A 20,252-nucleotide genomic window follows, 5' to 3' on the forward strand; every position below is an offset into this window, starting at 1 on the left:
TGAACACTCATTTGATGCATGCACGCAACTGACATTTTTAGAACAAATACTGAAAGAGAAGCACGCAGGCAAGAAAATCCTTAAGCATAGCTATAACATATATATGAGGGGAAACATGCAAAATGCTTGTGCTTGTATATTAATAATAAAAGATTATGTTTAATACTCAGTCTATTTGAGCAGACAGATACCCCAAAAATTAAATAGATTTGTTTGGACAGAGCTATAAATAAATGTTTCTTGAAGGGAAATAAATGCTGGTATTTGTGAAATAGTAAAAATGCCCAGAATTATGTTTTTTTTCATGAAATTAAACAAGATTTCTGATTGTAAAAAAACTTTTGATGGAATCAAATTTACAGTCTCCTTAGCTTTGTTGTGTAGCACCACTTTGTAGTGATTGAATATAATTGAAAGAAATCAAAGCACATAAACAGAAGGAAGGGCGTAAGAAAGAAATTTGACATAGGCAGGAGTTTAAATGGGGATAATTGTTTGTGCGCCTGTGTGTCCAAAAAACAAGGACAGAGGATGATAAGGCGATGGTCATTGCTGTTATACGGCGCCTACCGATGGCTTGAACCTCAATGTGTGTTTCCATGCCAACAATTGCTATCACTTAGAGCAGATCAACCTTTATTTCTAACCCTTTCAAGCCTCTCTCTTTCCTCACAAGCGAAGGCTCTCATGTTACAATTGCTTGCCTATACAATAGAAAACACACCATGTTCCTGAAATAAAAAGATGCAGCGGGACCGAGTTTTCATAGATTTGGGACTTTTTTTTTTACATGAGATTACAGCAGAATGGTCTAATGCAATACTCTAATGTAAGTCTTGAACTGCATTGTTAATGCATTTGTTAATTTTCTTAAGAGTATTTTTTAAAATTTTGTCTTCGTTTATGCTTAGAATTAACAGTACAATAAAAAATATCATGTATCTAATGTAACTTTGGAATTTTTTAAATGAGTTTGCAATTAAATATATAAAATGCTGTTTTAGCTGAAAACACCATAACAATGATTGTGAAACAAAATGGAATGTGCTTAAATTGCAGATTGTCCGTTTAACTTTTTAAGCACTTAAGTCCAAACTACTTGATTATAGGGTGCTTTACTTCAAATAGCAAGCTTCAATCTACAACTTATTTTTTTTGTTTTGCATTGAAAGTGAACTGTTATTTTGAGTAGTTCTGACTCGTTATAATAGGTTAACATTGTAAAGCTAACATTTAGAGTTCAAAATAGGTCCAGTTTACCAAAAATGTTGAGTTAATACTACTTAATGAAAGTCCAATTTACCAAAAATGTTGAGTTAAGACTACTTAATGAAAGACCAATTTACCAAAAATGTTGACTTAAAATTATCTAATGAAAGTCCAGTTGTCTTGAAGTGTTGGGTTTTAATTGATATATATATATATTTTTTTATAGTTTTCCATCAAAACTTGAAAATTCAAACTGGTTGACTTATAATTTAAAGTTCAGCCAAATAGTATTATTATTCTACACCCAAATTCAATAAATGTGGTAGGAATGGCAGTTAATATATTAACATACCCTCCATTTTTAATGGAACAAGAGTAAATTAAGAATTATGCACCCAATTTTCTCTTTTTTCATTTACTAATCTTCTGTACTTAGTTAGCCTTCAGTCTGTATTTTAACTCTGTCAAGACTACATCACACCCATCTTTTGTTTATCTTTTATCTTTAGTAACTGAAGGGATTGACAGAGACATTGCATTATTTAGCTTGGCAAAAAAACACCGTAAAAAAAACAACAGCAACAAAAACTAATTGGTTCCTTTGGCAATATGCTTCTGGTCATTGCCTATCCGCACTGTATAGTCCCATCCAAAGACTTCTGAGACATTTAACAGAATATTAGCAAAGAAATATTTCCCGAAACATTTCAGAATTCACCCAGCTACTTTTGTCCTAAGTCACATCATCAAAAAATAGTGTGCAAAGGAACCAGGAGCCCATTGTAACATAAATCATTATCCCCTAAAAAGCTAGAGGCATAAACACGATTGTACTTCATAAATCGTTCATACGATTTGCATAAAAATGCCTAAACCAAAAAGTCTCCAGTTTATAGTTAAGTTTTAATATATTGTGGGTGGCCTCCGGAGCAAAAAGATAAGAGTTGTTTGCTTTTCCACATGTATGTACGCATGTACCTGACTGTAGGTAAACAGGCTTGAGGCACTCAAGCCTAGATTTCTCAAGAGGTCAGTAATGTCAGAGCATGATTGCAATCAGATTGCAGCCATGGCTGCGGGCTTTGTAAGAGCCGTGCAGATACAAAATCAAAAAGAGGCTATAGTGTTTTCTAGGACAAGGACATTCTGTCTGGCACTGCGTCACGTTGGCCAAATTCAGGTCTGACACACACTATTGCACACACATCTGCCTGCTCAAGAAACATGGATCTGCCATGCTTCACTAAGCCCACATGGCCCTTTGGGGTATTGCAGTCAGGTGATCAACAGACAATGACATCATACAAGGGCTTTTTGTGTGTGGTAGCCAAGAAATGTGTCCGTGTGTGCGTGTATGTGTGTCCTCCTTTATCTTGTCCCCTCTAATCCTCCTCTCTCTCGGCTCCAACTGGGTCCCTCCAGACACATGACAGTTTCCAAGGAGCTTGGTGGTTTGGGGGAAATGTGGGGATGATTGCATGAATGTATGAATAAATGAGACTATGACTTGTAAGGTAGGCGCTTCGCCTGTTAGGACTCAAGTGGATATGTTTTATTAAACAGCCATCATCTAGGAGACTGCACGTGAATTAGTTAACCGCAGAGTTAAAACCTGCTGATGAACAAAGCCAAAGACAAGAAGTTATACAGCAAACAGGAAAATATCTTTGTTTCAAAAGCGGCGAAGTCAAGTTAGACAAAACAGGGATTGCTAACCTGTAAGACCTCTGCAGTTAAGAACAAGGACTAATAGAATTCCTTGGTTGTGTAATTGTGAAACTATGTTATAATGTTACAAATTGTGAGTGCAAGACAATCCGATTTGAGCGTGACTGTTGGTAGAGTGTATTGACTCGTGACCAAAAGCTCAGTGGTTCAAATCCCAGCTCTAGCATTCGCCTGTGATTAAAGTGTCACTGGCAAGACACTGAACCGCAAAATTGATCTCCCAAGGCTAGATACTGCCTTGCATGGCAGCAGCCACTCATTGGTGGATGAATTGGTGAATGAGAGTCATTCCAAACCAATTTGATGGTTTCTTGGTGTCCTCAAAAAGCATTGAGCTTTTGGCCTAGTTAACGGAACATTTTGAAATAAAATGCCAGAAATCCAGGTCATATTGCCCGAAAGTCAGCTGGGATAGGTTCCAGCACCCCACATGACCCTTGTGAGGATAAAGTGGTTCAGAAAATGAATGAATGAATGCCAGAAATCCAAAATGGAGGATGGAGCTGATCCATTTTGGAATTTTCTTTTCCTACCCTCTGAAGAAAAGTAGGTTTTTGCAAAATCAACACAAATATTACAATTACTGGTGTTACAATTCCTTAACACTGGCAAAATTGGTAGTTTGGCCAAAATCTTATAAAATAAAATGAATTAAATGTCAAATACATTTTGGGCATTCATTTTATGTAATCGAAGTCTACCTTTTGTGGGTATTTTGATTGAAATATTTATGATAAAAGAGACAAACAGTATGAAGAGAAGAATATCCACCAAAAATATTGTAATATGACTGAAAAGATTAAGTTCTGCCCGTGTTTTAGTGGTCTAGTATTTAAAGATTATTTCACATTCAAATTTATCTTGTCTTAAAAAGGTTGTCTAATGTGGTCAATAATTTCTATTGTTTATGTCTGAATTGTGTTTGCATGTTCTCCCTGGGCTTGCATGGATTTTCTTGGGTGCTCCGGTTTCCTCCCATATCTCAAAAACATGCTTGGTAGAACAGTTGAACACTAAATTGCCCCTAGGTATGAGTGTGAGCGTGAATGGTTGTCCGTCTCCTTGTGCCCTGTGATTGGCTATTTAGGGTGTCTACCTTCTGGTGCCTGTACTTACTTAGGTTCCAGCACCCCCTCTGACTGTTGTGAGGATAAGCAGTACATAAAATGAAAAAAGTTAAAAGAAAATATTTAGAAAAAACAGCTCCATGTCACCTGAACCTTTTTTCCAGCCAAGCAGAATATTAAAAAAAAATACATCCAATGGTGTAGCAAGCCATGTGTTATAGTCCTGCATTGCAAGCTGAGTCCATCAGGATGGATAGCATCTCTTATTGACACCACAGCCTTGGCATTGACCAGATTTTGATTGACAGGCCCGTAAGCCTCTACTTCCACCTGTCCCACTCACATGGAAAGCAAGGAAGCCAATGAAGCGGGTCTAAATTTAAACTTCAGAAAGGACAGTGCAATACAGTAAAAGGCTTCCTGTCTCATTTCCCAGACCTACAAAGCGCCTTTAATCACAAGTGTAGAATTCGATAAGACTGTCAACGAGCGGGTGGTAAACAGAAGTCTCATTGGTTGATACTCGAGCACAACTACTATGTCTGTCTAAGGACAATAATGAGCTCATGTGTGTTGGCTGAGGAGTCACCGTTGGTCCTAATGTATTCCTGATGACCCATTAACTTTGACTCATTAGAAAATAATTTAGCTACTGATTAGTAATGAAGGTCAACTTTAATATGATGAATTTATCTTGCTTTAGACTTCAATTCTTACTGTTTACATTCATTTCAAACTGTAAATTGTTTAACAATTATGGAGAGCACTCAAGTAAACAAATGTTAATGTCCTGACTATATTGACAATAACATTTATGCATCATTTATACTGCTTATCCTCTGCAAAGATCCATTACAAGATAGTATCAGCAATTTAGAATCACTGAGAAAACAATACTTACTTTGCTTTGGGTTGCGAGTGTTATTTATTTATTTTACAAAACCAAATATATATTCAATATTGCAATAGGGTGCACTAAATAGTATGGAATGGTGGTACCCAACCACCGGTCTGTGAACCACCTGGTGTCAGCGTAATAAATATCAAGGTTTTCAATATTCTAATAATAATAATAACAAATAATTGCTATTATGTTTGGGACTTTTTTTTTCTGTCATGGATGTTGTTCGTGAATCGACCCCACCCCCACACAATTTTGTCTTAAGTTGTCGCCCTTCCCATTAGTCGGTCTGCGAGAAAATACAGTTTTACCGGTTCGCGGTTAGAAAAAGGTTGGGGACCGCTGGTGTATGGGGTAGTATGGTAAGGCCAACCAGGAGTAGCGGGCATGAAGATGCTGAGGGTTTTCTTTCGAGTGACCAGGATGTGTAGGATTAGAAATGTGACAATAAGACGGACAGTGAAGGTTAGACATTTTGGAGACAAGGTCAAATGAATCAGATTTCAATGGTTTGGAGAAGTCCAGAGAAGAAATACGGACTATATCGATGAAAGGATGTTGAGAGTGGTCGAATTAGGAGAAAATACATGGATGTACTAATGGAGGACATAATTGTGGCTGGTGTAGGGGAGGATAATGTAAAGGACAGGGTGAAGTTGTAAAAGTAAAAAGATTTTCGTAGTGTAGTGTAGTAGTAATAGTAGGTGTACTAAATAGACTTATATTCAAAGCGCGCACATTTGACTACTGGACACTGGGGTAGTAGAAATTTTCGTAGGATTCGTATTAAACAGCTAATGACTCGGTTTAAAGAATTAGGAGAATCTAGGCCGATTTGATTCCTGTGATGGGAAATCACAAGGAGTTTATGGGAATGTAATGTTTTTGAAAATTCCATGATTTGTAGTTGGGCTTATACATCAATTAATAAACATTTGAAAGGTTCCTAAAGAATGGCTAGTTTGAAGTGAAAGAAGTTAAAAGCCAAGTTAAGGAGTTCATTGAACTCATCTCAAGGTGCTGCTGCTGACAAACAATTGCAGCAACATACCGATAAGATATGGCGAGTTGGATGTATATTAACGTTTAGTACGAAAGAAAACAGTGATCCACTTCAGTTCAAAATACAAAAGGAGACAATTTTTATGTGCATATAAGCAGGAGAAAACGTAACTTCTAACGCAACTCAGCCACATGCCAATTGAGTACAAGGTAAAAAAAAGACAAACACAAAAAAAGTTTCTTTTTTTTTAAACATGAGATGTTCTAAGATAATACTGGCTGCCTTCTGTTTCCCCTTCTGCATTCAACATGTGCCACCGTGCTTTTTCACATTTGTAGAAATTGTTGAAAATCATTGAAGTGGAATGTTTAACGGCCTTGGTTTGAATGAATAGTTGGAATTGATTGAAGACGTTAGATGAAAAGTTACGAATGACGTCAATGAACCACAAAAATATCTGTTAATGTTGATGCCAAGGACGCAAACTTCACTGCAACTCTGTGCGTGAGAGAGAGCTAAAAAGTTTCCACATTTCCACTAAAGCCCAAAACAAATGATGAATTTATACAAGAATATGTTGCATGTTTGACCCAGAATTTTTGTGTGTGGCGAATCAAGAGCTCTCTCCTCCGCAAATCACTTTTTCCAAACCGTCTTATGTAACAAAATAAATTGATACTACATTAAAATAGCTTATGAGACTAAATGATATACTGTGAAGCTCCAACTACCTGCAGATATATTGCTTTCAAGGACAACATACCTGTGACCAACTCCCTTATTTCAACATCGCCCGTTTTCCTTAGAAGACGGACCAGCGCAGGAATCCCTCCGCAGTTCTTCAGGGCCACTTTATTTTCATCGTTGGCCTTGCCATACACCAGGTTCCTTAAGGCTCCACAGGCACTGCGGTGAACTTCGGCCATCCTGTGGTCCAGCAGGTCCACCAGCAGCTGGATGCCCCCTTGTCTGCGGATCTAAGCCACAAGCACAAGACAATGATGCTGTATTTGTACTTTTATTTTGTATAGGAAAAGCCAAAGTACTGATATTTTCCCGTGACCGGACGATTCGCCGAAAGATGTTTCGCCTACGGACGTTTCGACGACTGACAGTTTCGGCGAAACAGGATTCGCGCGCTCGCCCCGCCCCCAGATCGTGTGTGTATATGTTTTTCAACCTTGGCACAAAAAAACAACATAAATGAGAAACATCCCCACTTTTATCTGTTTAATAAAATAATAAATTAAACACTATTTTTTTTCGGCGAAATGTCCATTCGGCAAAACGTCTGTCGGCGAAACGTCCGTCGGCGAAGCGTCCGTCGGCGAAGCGTCCGTCGTCGAAATGTCGTAGTAGTATTTGGACAAAGGACACAAAATGGGTCCCTGGTGTTTTCACAAGTATGTACAGTGGGTTCAATGACACTCAAGGTGAATAAATAAAAATAAAAATACACTTAAAAATAAAATGAGAAAACAATGTATGGTGCACGAATCAAATAGCCCACCAAAACATTGTTTTTTTTGTGTACGCTAAAACATTGTTTTTTTTGTGTACGCTTTGATTTTATTTGATGCCTTTTTTTAATGTCAGACCGCACTTAGACGGTGTTTCTGATCTATTATTTTACATCATTTCTTATTCGCAAATCTGTATATAATGTATACAAAAATGCCACTAATATTCATTGTTATCTTTTAGTTTATACCAACTACCTATCAATAATGAAGGCTGGGGGTTGCATACTAAGACACAGTCAAGTCATTTTGCCGTATTTACCCTAAAGCAGGCTTATTATAACAAAGCAGTAGTAAAAATGATAAGTGTAGTTAGACACTTTTACTTGTTTAGCTGATGATAAAAACAGATGACCCAATTAAAGGTAAAATGTTTATAAATACATATAGGTCTATTAAATATGTTACTGTTTCATGCTTTTCAGAGGTGAACCTCAGCCATAGACATTAATGTCTTGCCTCCCTTCCCGCCTGCCTGCATGGGGCTTTACAGCTTGCCACTCTGAGGATCTTTTATTTTTTTTACATGCCAGAGGGAGTGATTAAATGTGGGTGTAGTCCTGATCAGAACAAACTGGCTGCTGAGATCAACGTGCCGCAGAAAAGAATAACAGCAGCAAAAGTCTGACAAATATCGGCTATAATAAAATAATTACTGGAATATTGCAACAGTCAGATCATTTTATTTCATATACAGTACCTCCATTTTAAGAGTGATTATTACACATAAAATATTTTCAGCAGTTCAAAACATATGTCCAACTTCTGACCATGCATTGAAAAAAATTATGTATACAGGATATAGGAAGTGTATTTATTTACGTTTTGGGAGATTTCGTTTGACATTTTGTAACTTGTATTTTACTTTTTTTTTTTTTTTTTTTTTAAATCATCGAGGCCTTGCATAACCTAAGTATAACTTACCATTTGTATGTAGATGTACCACTGTAGTTTTTACTATATAATAAACAATACAAAAATACTTTTAGCGTAAGCAGGGGCTTAATGGGTTCATTTGTGTAGTAGAATAATTGAACATTATGCCTTTTGTTGATGGCAAAAGGTTCTGAGACAGGTATATTTAAAAGACGGCAAATGGAAAATTATTGGAAGCGGAGTTTGGTAGAATACAGAATCAAATTTAGACTCAATATTCCTTGTGCAACCCTGTACAATTGAGCATATAAAACATATTAATCTCAATGTTTTACAAACGGCGTAATGGCCTCAACCCGAATATTGGCTGCATGTAAATGTAGCTGGTGGTAATGGAAAAACGTCGCCGTTTACCTACAACCAATACAATAAGCAATTTGCTGATGCTTAGATTTACAGACCGAGCAATGCTAAAAATAAGAAATAAATAAATCAACAAAAAAGATGTAAGATAACTAACTTTGGAAACAATCATTCATTTTCTATATGGCTTATCCTCACAAGGGTCCAGGGTGGTGCTGGAGCCTATCCCAGCTGACTTCGGGCACAAGGCGGGAGACACCCTGAATTGGTCGCGAGATAACCGCAGGGAACGAGATGGACAACCATTCACGCTCATACATAGGGGTAATTTAGAGTGTTCAAGTAACCTAGCATGCATGTGAGTAAATCCTGGCGACTGTAAGATAACGAACGACAACGAACTGGAGAGCTTAGAGCCGCTGCGTCAGTGCGCGCCGCCATCAAACAAGAATGTTTTTGGAATGTAGGAGGAAACCGGAGCACCCAGAAAAAAGCCATGCAAGCCCAGGAAGAACTTGCAAACTCCACACAGGAGGACCGAGCTGGGTCCGTACCCAGGACCCCAGAACTGTGAGGGCAACTCGCTAACCACTCATTCGCTGGAAACATTGAAGTGAAAAAAGAAACAGTCAAAAGGCGAGAAGGAAGCCAAAAAGAAAAAAAAAAGAAGCGAATGAGGGTGAGATGGAGGGCAAGGAAAGGACAGAGGTGTTTGATGACACAGCACAAGTCTATTGAGTAAAATGACTTCGCTTATCTATTCAATTAAAATGGATTAAGGGTTGCCGTGAATGGCAAACTAACCTTGTTTTATTGACCATACCATTTCCTCACTGTCCGCCTTTAGACCCTACAATCGCTAGCTTTGTTTGTTCCTTCCTTTTGTCCAAATACATCACCCTTGCAAGGCAAGTTTTTAATAGCTAATCTCATATTCTATGGAAGACACACTGCTATGACTTTTTCACAGCCTTTCAGATACCTACACACCTTTCCAAGACCACTGTGCTTTTCTTCCTTATTCCATGCAAGGGATCTTAGAAACAGGGCTTGATTTGTCTTTTTGTCTCCTGCTGTTACGCAGCAGCCACAACTATCCATAACCCATAATGGCGGCATTGCCGTAGCAACATTTAGCAGTGGTGACAGCTTGGATTGTGGGACTTGAAGGTGCCAGAGGCATGAAAAAAAAAATCACAGTGAGATACACAAGATACACAGGTGACACTTCTTAGTGTGTTAGTGGCCGTGAGTCACCACATATGGAACGTCAGCACAAATCACCGGCAAAGCTACTGTTCACCAAATTGAATGTGACTGAAGAGGTGTCACACAGCTTCAAAGCCATCACACATGCACACAAGCGGGACTCTTGAGCATGGTTTTGAATTTCGTCCCACAATTTTAGAACCTTTCAACCTTTGTCTAATTGAGTTTGTGGCCTCAGGCAGTAATTTCCCTATGGCCGCCTTACCAAAAATGGGCCATCATTAGCTATCTAAAATTCATACTGAAGCAGAGACCATAACGAACAGTTCACTTCAAGTGAAAATCTAGAGATTAAACAACCCAAAAACAAGGCGAGACAAATCTTTACAGAGAAAGCCGATTATACATTTTAAGTGTTACATTTGCATGTACATTGGTACCTCTACTTACAAATACTTCTACATATGACATTTTCAGGTTATGAAACCCTTTATGAAAAGTATCCTGTTTGATAATCTCCTTACTCTCTCCCAACAACACTCCTTTTTTTAAATTTTGTTTTTAATTTTTCGAGTGTGGTTAAATAAATGTTCTTTATTTAATATTACTGGTGTGAATGTAATGAAGCTGTTATGTCATGTTATCCATCCTTGACTGATATTGCAAGTTCTGTTTAATGCAGTTTTTTAATTTATAATTTGATGTTGCTTTGATTTATGTTTATGTGCAAATATTTGTGTGCTTTGTCTGTTGCCTAACGCTATCTTGAATAGAAAATGTTTTGAATGCTTGTTATTCATTTTAATAAAGTAATACATATTTTTCTTAACATTTTCTCGCACTTGTGTCATATGCTTCATATAAAATTGAGACATTCTTTTTAGGCTTTAGATGGCATTGTGGAATGAATTAGAGAATTTACATATAAAATACTGCTCTATTTACGAAAAATTCAAGTTATGAACCAAGTTCCTGAATTAATAATTTTGTAAGTAGATGTACCATTGGTTTAAAATAATAATAATAATTTATTAATTAGTAGTTTTTTGTTATTTGCTTTTCATTGCAGGGTCACTGTACTTATTAGTAGTGTTTTTGAAAACTAATGTCGAAATACATTGACTTCTGATAGCACAAAATCTTCAAATAATTATAGATTTTGGTTTATTTTGTACAGTCACACTGATATAATAAACTGCAATGAAATGTCTAAGGGAGGTTCATTTGACAGCTATTTTGTCTAGTGACAGTAAAGGGATGATTTAATACTCACTAGTTTAAAAATGAGATGTACCGGTACAATGCAGAGACAAATCATTGTCTTAAAAATTCAAAAATCAATATTCCAAAACCCAGTCAAAATGAATAAAATAAACATGTATAGTTCTTGAAGGCACACCTTTTGTTATGACTTCATAGGTAATAAGGGCGTCATGTAATTTGCTGATTATTTGCATATTCATAACATGGCAGCATTAAATTTTAAAAAAGGCAAGAGAGAAAATATTTTACATGAGCAATAATTGAAAAATTTGCTTTATACCGTATTATTATTCTAATTGTAGTTTGCAGTGGGTACGGTTTGGATGCAATGCCCACACCTAGGTAACCTAGATTCCTTCAGTACAAGGAGTTATTCCTTTTCCAAGTGCCTTTTTAGACTAACCGCTTGTACTGCTGAGTTTTCATGAAGCTGCTTTGGGATCAAGCACTCATTTCATTGCAAGCGACTGTGCAGAATTAATCCTAAATCCTTTGGAATGGGCTGCATCACTATCTGGGCCCTCTAATGCATTCCACGCAACGATGATGTAATTAAAACAAGTCATTGCCATTTTGAATGGGTAAAACTTCATTATCGTATCTCTGTAAAATCTTATTCAATTTTAAGATAAGCAAGCAGCAGAAGTATTATAATTTTATTTCTTAATTACTAAAGATTTGAGAGCAGTTTTGATAAACATTCAAAAATCACATTTAATCTATTCTAATTGTTCATATCTTTTTATATGTTACACACACACTTGTAGTTATTTGTAAAACTAGTGCAGAACGATAAGGTGTACATAAATACGCATACAAAAGATTTTAATATTCCACTTCTTTAATAGGAAAAGCCAATTTAATTTAGCTTATGTTTCTCCTAGATTTAATAATGGCTGATGATTGTTGCTGCACTCTAGACCTTGAATGACTGGCAAGTATGCTTCCATTATCCTCACTCTTGGATGCTTTCACTTAGAAATGCTAATTACATAAATTATAGAAGAAATTAAACACTTTGGGTTTTTAGAGGGCCACAAAAGTTGAGTAGAATGACGAATGATGCGTCCGTTTTGAATACGGCTGCATTTTTCTATTTGATTCAGTGTGTGGGTGAATAGATCGCTTTGTAGAAATTACAGGTATCCCGTCTTCATACTTAATTGTAAACATTAGCTAAAGGTTTTCAGGTTTATCATGCGAGTGGGTGCTCCAATACACTTGCGCAGAAATGGTTACTGCATCATTTTTTGAACAGATGAACATCATGAGCAAAGTATGAATATGGAAATGGCATCAGTACTGTTGACATGCATTTTTTTAATGCAATTGTCGCTTCATTCATGAATATGGTTTATTTATAGCGACAAGTGTTCGAGTTATCAATAAGATAAAAACTAATCATTAGAAAGGATGATGCTAAAGAGTTGCATTCATTATCCAAAACAAATTATGGTTCATATGCCACACTTGTAAAAGCTCTACATTGCAAAGCTATGCTAAGCAACCAAATCCATTCATTTGACAAGGACATTTTTTATATAAAATACAAGCACTTACTTCAGCTTTGATCTTATTGTCTCCAAAGCAGAGGTGTTGAAGGTATGCTGCAGCATTGGACTGTACAGATGGGAACTGATGTTGTAGCATCTGGATGACTTCTGGCAGCTCCGGATCTCTCCAGCCAAATTCCCTAAAAATACAAGGTCAAATTGATACATTTTGATTCTATGGGTGAAGGAAGCCCTTTGCTGAAAAAAACAAAAAACACACACTTTTGTGGTGAATGTAGTCAACATTGATAAAATAAAAGCATTCTGGTCAGGAGGAAGACACAATTTAAATCAGAGAGTTTGACAAGATTGGAAACAGAAGTGCAATATGAATAATGCAAATTTTACACATAAATCCCAATTTGCCAAAACACTGTTTTCACTAATCACAGTAAAGTTTAGAAGTGGCCTGACTGAATTTTTTTTAAGAATAAGAATGTGGAAATATATTTTTCCTCAGTCAATGAATGACTCAAGCATTGACTTTTCAAAAACATAGCCTTTATTCCTCAGTAATGTCCTGCTGAATGAAAAAAAATATAATAAATGTGTAAGAGGTGTGGGTGGGCATTTTCTTAAATAACTACCCAGTAAGTAAGTGACTTTCAAGGAAACTCCTAACACCCAGTGCGATGCGACAAAAAGCCTTAGTTGAAATTTTGCGACCTGCATTGATTTTGTGCTACGAGCATTGATTTTGCAGTTACCGCCTTCATGCTGTCTCTTGTGTGCAAAAATAGCTTTTCCTATAATCCCCATCAAGATAGTTTGGTTTATTTTGCCCCTTACCTCTATAGCCCAGACATGAAAATAGGATAAATACAGAGAAATTGAGCAGCCCGAGGAGTTGGAAATGGCCTTGGCTTCCATGCTGGGTCTCTGCTGGCTCAAGAGCATGCAGTGGGGGAAGCATCTTTGGAAAGCAGAGTAAACATGGCTCTCGAAGATAAAGTGAGCTCTTGCCTGGACGGGTCTTTATCCGCCAAATGATAAGTGTTCATTCAGCTGGAAAGCATGGCTGATGGAGGAAGGTAAAGGGGCGATAGGACGACTGAAGTAGTGGAGGGGGGCATTCCCAGGGTATTTAGGAAGAAAGACCCTCAAACAACACTAAATCACATCGGCAGATAGCATCAGGACAGTTTATTTATGTGTGGCAAGTTTTGATTAAGCCTTGGTGATGTGGATACACATAGCATGACTTGTTTCCAAATCATGTGCCAGTGTGTATGTGTATGTGTATGTAATCCACCCCTTCCAACCTCAGATCTCTGTCAGCGAATGTAATAGAAAGCAGTGAGATCTGCTGATAAGATAAGCATCATGGCTCACTATTAATTAAAAAGCCCTGGTAGGGAGAGCGAGACACAAATAATAGGAGGAAAGAAGAGGGCCGATAGGCGTTACGTTGAAACCCCACAGGGGCAAGAGACAATTCTTACAGTTGATGGAGATTGAAAATTTAAGAAAATATATCTTTTAAGAAAGGATAAAGAGGTAAACAGTCTTCAGACAGGAAGCCAGTCAACACTAATGCTAATGAGCAGTACAAACCTGTTAGACACACTCCTGGGCGTAGAGCCAGTGACGTGAAACAGCGGGATGCAAACACGCAAACACAAAAGGGGCGACAAGAGTAGTGCCAGAAAAACCACAAGGTTCATACTAAATATGTATTAAGGCAACGTATTCTCTCCAGATTTTCAAGCTTCAGCGCACACTAAATATGGTAGATGTATAATTAAATAGCGTAATTATTTGATAAATACATTTTCTATTAGGTAGAGCCACAAGTTATGTGGATCTGAATTTGAAACTTGGCTTACACAAATGTCTGTGTGAGGTTTCTCAGTCACCGGGTGTTTGCGTAAACAGAAAAGGCGCTTAGAGATGTGAATAAGACTCAATTGTTGCTTGTACGCGTGATTGGCCAGTTCATCTATGGCTGTGACCCTAAAAACAAATGGCTGGATGTTTGCCTCAATAATTGACTCCTGGACGTTAAACTGCCTGAACTTTTCACATAGTCAAACATATTGATGAACAATATGGATGGAAATTAACAACAGTAATGTTGTCTTCATGCATATTTGTATTTTTTTATGTTGATACACAAGAATGTGAAAAAGGGGTGTGGTCTGTTGGGGATGCGGGAGCACGGAGAGGGACAGGAACAGGCTGAATAAGCTGGTCAGGAGGGCCAGCTCTGTTCTGGGCTGTCCTTTGGACTCTGTGGAGAAAGTGGGAGAGCGGAGGACGCTGACCAGGATGATGTCCATCATGGACAGCACCTCCCACCCCCTGCATGAGCCTGTGGGGTCCCTCCAAAGCTCTTTTAGCAATAGACTGGGGCAGCCTCATTGCAGGAAGGAGCGCTTCCGTAGATCCTTCCTCCCATCAGCTGTCAGGCTCTTTAACAAAAAAATGGCTGAGTGTTAAGACCTACCGTATGCATGCATGTACATTTATGTGTATGTGTATATGTATGTGTGTATGTGTATGTGTATGTGTATGTGTATGTGTATGTGTATGTGTATGTGTATGTGTATGTGTATGTGTATGCGTATGCGTATGTGTATGTGTATGTGTATGTGTATATGTATGTGTATGTGTGTCTGTATATATATATTTCAGCAACACGCTTATTTATTTATATATTTATTCGTGTATTTATTTATTAACTTACTTATTACCTATCTATTTATGTCTAAAATGCCTTTCCTATTTCTGCATCCTCACCCTCTTGCTACTGTGACAACGAAATTTCCCGAATACGGGATGAATAAAGTTATCCAATCCAATCCAAATCTCAAGAAAAAAAAGAATAGAAATAAGAGATTCAGATGTTAAGTATTGGGACTATTAATAGGCACCTGCGGGCCTCAATTGGCCCCTGAGCCGCAAGTTTGCAATATCGGCTGCAGGATACGCTAATAAAATCGTCTAATCATCTTCTAATTACTGTGGGTGGACTCTGCAGGACTGCATGTTAGCAATTCTGCAATACTGTAATTTACTCTGTCCTTCTTGCCCTCACAGTACAAATCACATCAATCATTAAAGCCCGCAACACATTAGAAGAGACAGGTCCCGACAGGAAGTTTGTCTCGCTGGCTTTAATCTGATTGGACAAGCCCTGTCATTTCTGTTAACTGATTGGACGACAGGAAAGCATTGGGCATACCAAAGCAGATGCTAATTAGGGCCTGCACATCCATGCTGAGGGTACTAAAATAGAGGGAAGAAACAAGGTGGTCAATAGGGGGATGAGAAATTATTAAGAGATATTGAGGGAAGTAAACTGAGAGCAAGTGCCAAAAACAGTTTAGGTAATTCATTGCCTTGGTGATGAAAGCCTGCATGTTACTCAGGAGAAACTAAATAACAGTTTGACTTTGACAAAGGAGCCTAGCAGAGCATTTTTTGAAGTATTGGCTAGTAAATCACTCTGACCGTCAAACATAAACCGCTCCACTTCCTTTCTTTTGACTCAGATCTTCTAACAAAATTTACCCACGACATTACTCATACACACAATGACACGTCTACTTGCGGGGCTCAATAAAAAAAAATCCATATTTTTCAAGGCTAAGATTTCACCATTTCAGTTAGAAATACGATATATTTCTGTAATTTCATTCTTTCAGTATATACAGTGGTACTTCGACATACGAGTGGCCCGACATACGAGCAATTCGAGATTCAAGTAAAATTTCGGGCAAATATTTATTTTGAGATACGAGACAAATTTTGAATTACGAGCGTACAGCGGACGCGAGAGGCTGCTCATAAGAATATCGTGCGCACTGTCTCTCTCCCCGCAACTCCCTCGTGTAATGTCTCTACGAGCACTGGGCGGAGCGTTCCATTTTTTCAGTGTTTTTTTCTCGTTAGTCAGTGCGAATGGCGTATATACTTTTTCTTGTTGACAAGTGGTCTTGCGTTATCCTATTGTGAGGACATTTGTGTGTATCATTTTCGGAATATTTTGAAGTGAATACAAAAGCAAACAACACTCGATAGGTTGCATCTGAAAGTCAGGGTGGAGGCGGGGCAAATAGAGCCAACCCGCCCGGGGGAAGAAAGGTATCAAAATTTAAAACAAAATTAGAATTAAGTTTAGCGTAAGGTTAGATTAAACTTATTTTTTTAGTGTGTCTGCATCGTAACCTGAGTTCATTTAAATTTGTGTATGTTATGTTACGAGCGCGTTGCTGTGCAAAAAGTCTCGGCCCTCGCCCAACCTCGTCCCCCTCTCGCTCCCCCCTCTTTACACCCTCCCCCCCTCTCTCCCCTTTACAAAATCCGTCTAATTTTAGTACTATTAAACACATTTTAGCACTATTAAACCACTAGTTATTTGTTACTTTGTTAATAGATGGCGAATTAGAACAAACAAAATGTTTTTCCAATCCAATATCCTGTTTTGGGTGTTTTTTCAGAGGGTTGGAACGAATTAATTTGTTTTTAGTTCATTTCTATGGGAAACATTCATTTGAGTTACGAGTAAATCGACATACCAGCTCAGTCCCGGAACCAATTAAGCTCGTATCTCGAGGTACCACTGTACATTGACAAAAATATGTAGGATGATCATTCTTTAAGTATCACTTGCTTTTTGTCAGCCGTTATTTCTCATCGGATTGTGCGGTTTGAATACATTTATTAGAGGTGATTTAATTTGGCATAAAAAAGTTGCAGCATTTCCTTAGACCAAAAAATATAAAAGCTAGTACAAAAATAACCCAGGAAAATAAACAGATATTATTTTGTGAATTCTGCCTTATGTTGACATGTCTCTTTGATACACAAAACCCCTAAGGGGATTCATTTCGTCTGTGAGGTGCCACCAGGTTAAGGATTTGCTGAACATTCAAAATAAATAAATAAATACATCCCATGAAAAGGGAAGAAATATATTTAGATGCATGAATACAGGTGTGTGTCTTTACTTATACCATTGTATGTAAAAATATTTGAATATTGATAGACAAAAGCTACAAAATTCTGCATGTTGTTTGAATACGACTCAAACTTTAAGAAACATTATTTTCTATGACTTTCAAATTTTCAGGTTTGCAAGAAAATGTGTTGGAAATGTCAAGACTGTCCTTCTTAAAATGTCTTAGTTGGTCCATTCTGCTTCTTTTGAATATTTCTTTTACTGGATTGGATTTGAAAGGTCATCTTTAGACTCTCTGCTCTGATTGGCCATGTGGGGCAGTTATACATGTATAAGGAAGTAGAGTGTGATGTCACTCTATCAACGATTTAAAATCGAACTAAAAAAAAGTTTGCAAATACATCACACAGCACAAAGATGAGAAATTTCAACCATGTCATGCTAACTTGTTGACATAGCTTATGCAGAAAACAGTGCCACAAGGTCACCTTAAAGCAAAAACAACAACTGAAAATATTGATTCTTTAATCTTAAGGTTATTAAACATCGGCGAGAAGAAAAAGAGTTGACAAAAGTCATATCTTCTGTGTATTAGCTTTTTAATAAGTTCTGGGGACATTGAGCAAATAGTAATCTTCTCCTGCCTCAATGAAAAGATTCATTTGAATTAAGTATGGCACACAAGCGAACTAAAACATGTTCCTTCTTTATATCACTCTTTTTTGGAGAGAGCCAAATGCAAGTAAGTCAATCCAAGAAACCCACTCTTGTTCGAAATTGAAAAAGAGGAGTGAGAAAGAGAAGAATGAAGAGAAGGCCATGGATGAGATCGGGGGATTTGATGAAGAGAGATGAAGTACATAATACCTCTTTTTCTAAGCTCATCTCGAGAAGACTAGAGAGCCAGATGCGACTTTTTCTCTTTTTCTATCTATCCATACAATTGCCAGGACATACCAGCATCCCCGTTCCACACAACAGATCAGATGGGTTGGGGAAAAAAAGACAAAGACATGAAAAAAAATCAATAGGCTTTCTCCAAGGCTCTTCCGGTCTGGGATGGATGGCTAGGGAGCGCGAATAAAAGCCAACAAGGAGTGTAAGTGACAAGAAAATAAGGTGTGGAATGAAACTGGCTTGCACATATTGATGTTACGGGTGTTGGTGAGAGAGAAAGCCATGAAATCTATGACAGAAATTAAACACTAGAAGGAAAATACGCAAATAAATTAGGCGTGATGTTGGAACAGCTTCAATACTTTGACAATCTTGCCATAATTTTAGCATGGAGCAAAAATATGCCAGTGCAACAGTGCAAATTGGTACAATGACTTAGTTTCCTTTAAAAAAAATCGGGTTGAAATAAAATATAAGCTCTAGCACCCTCTGATGAGGAAAAGTGGTTCAGAAAATGAATGAATGAACGAATGTTTCATTAACATTATTTAACGTTATTTCAGTTTCAGTGCTTATTTTAAGGAGGATCATAGCATTTTTAATGCTTACAATCATATCAACAAATATTTTTCCATGGAAATAAACTGACTTTTAAACAAAAATAAAAATACTCATTATTTTTCATATTCATTCTGTATTTGAAAATCACCTATATGTGCTATTTGGAGATATCTGGAACCCATTGAGATAATGCATTTGTCAGCTATTTAAAACTCAATTTTAAAAATTTCTAACATATATCTCTGGAAAGTCTAGTAACCTCTGGGTGTAATATCTGATTTAGTTTCTCATTACATTTTAGATCCAGCAGAAGGATTATTGCAATGTATAATAATAGAATCGCTGTATTCATATATTTTATCAATCCAAGTGTCTTAAGTGAGTGTGAGTTATGTGTGTAATGCTCTGGATGGGAAGGTTTCGCATACTGCACAGAATCAGGAATTAAGATGACATATTTTGTTGTTAGGAACTTGACATGCATATATTTTACACAGAGTCATTCATACACAATTAGGAAACACACATTCGCACACACATGCCCCTTCACATGGCGATTATCCTACATTTGCTGAGCAGAAATTTTCAGCTCATTGTCACAATTCCCCTTTGGTACAGTACAATTACTGAATGTTTACGCAGCAAAAAATCTAGTGAAACATACACCTCAGTCTATTCATTAGTTTAAAATGACCTAGACCAGGGGTTCTTAATCTTTCTAGATTTTTCCTGTGCGAAGTTGCCTGTGGCCAATCGAAATGTGTTGACGTTGATGTTTTACATTCAATTACTAAAACAAATGAATAAATGAATGAATACTATTAAGATGGTGTCTGCAGGCAAATATGAATTCATGAATATAGGAAGGTATTGTTGTAAAACAATAAATGTGGATTGCATATTGGCAAGCAAACAATCGACAAACTTTTTTAAAGCTTAATAATAATAATTATTCAACTTCAAAATATGAACATTCAATGGGGAAAATGAGACAGAATAGATTTGATAATTCAACAAAAAGAGTAGGTATGGTCAATGGTGGTTTTGGCCTCCATTCATAACAAAACGCTTTCTATAAAGTACAACAGCAGTGCAAAATAAGGAATATATAATCCAAAATATACAACCTAATACAAAGAGGGCTTGGTGTACGTCTTGAGAAGAGGTTTGGTATTGCACCCATCATCTTATCTTTTCTA

The 20,252-nt window shown here is 37.2% G+C and overlaps 1 protein-coding gene across 1 annotated transcript in view; it reads right to left on the bottom strand.

Moving 5' to 3' along the window:
- The window catches only part of ctnnd2a (catenin (cadherin-associated protein), delta 2a), a 227,923-nt gene that overhangs the window by 65,334 nt on the left and 142,337 nt on the right, over positions 1-20,252 (bottom strand). Inside the window, exons 13-14 of the mRNA XM_077624096.1 lie at positions 12,700-12,832; positions 6,672-6,885 (exon numbers count right to left, since the gene is read on the bottom strand). Of these exons, the coding sequence (XP_077480222.1) occupies positions 6,672-6,885; positions 12,700-12,832 (347 nt within the window). The remainder of the gene's footprint in view (positions 1-6,671; positions 6,886-12,699; positions 12,833-20,252) is intronic.

The sequence above is a fragment of the Stigmatopora argus genome, chromosome 17, assembly GCF_051989625.1.
Source record: "Stigmatopora argus isolate UIUO_Sarg chromosome 17, RoL_Sarg_1.0, whole genome shotgun sequence".
NCBI lineage: Eukaryota > Metazoa > Chordata > Actinopteri > Syngnathiformes > Syngnathidae > Stigmatopora > Stigmatopora argus.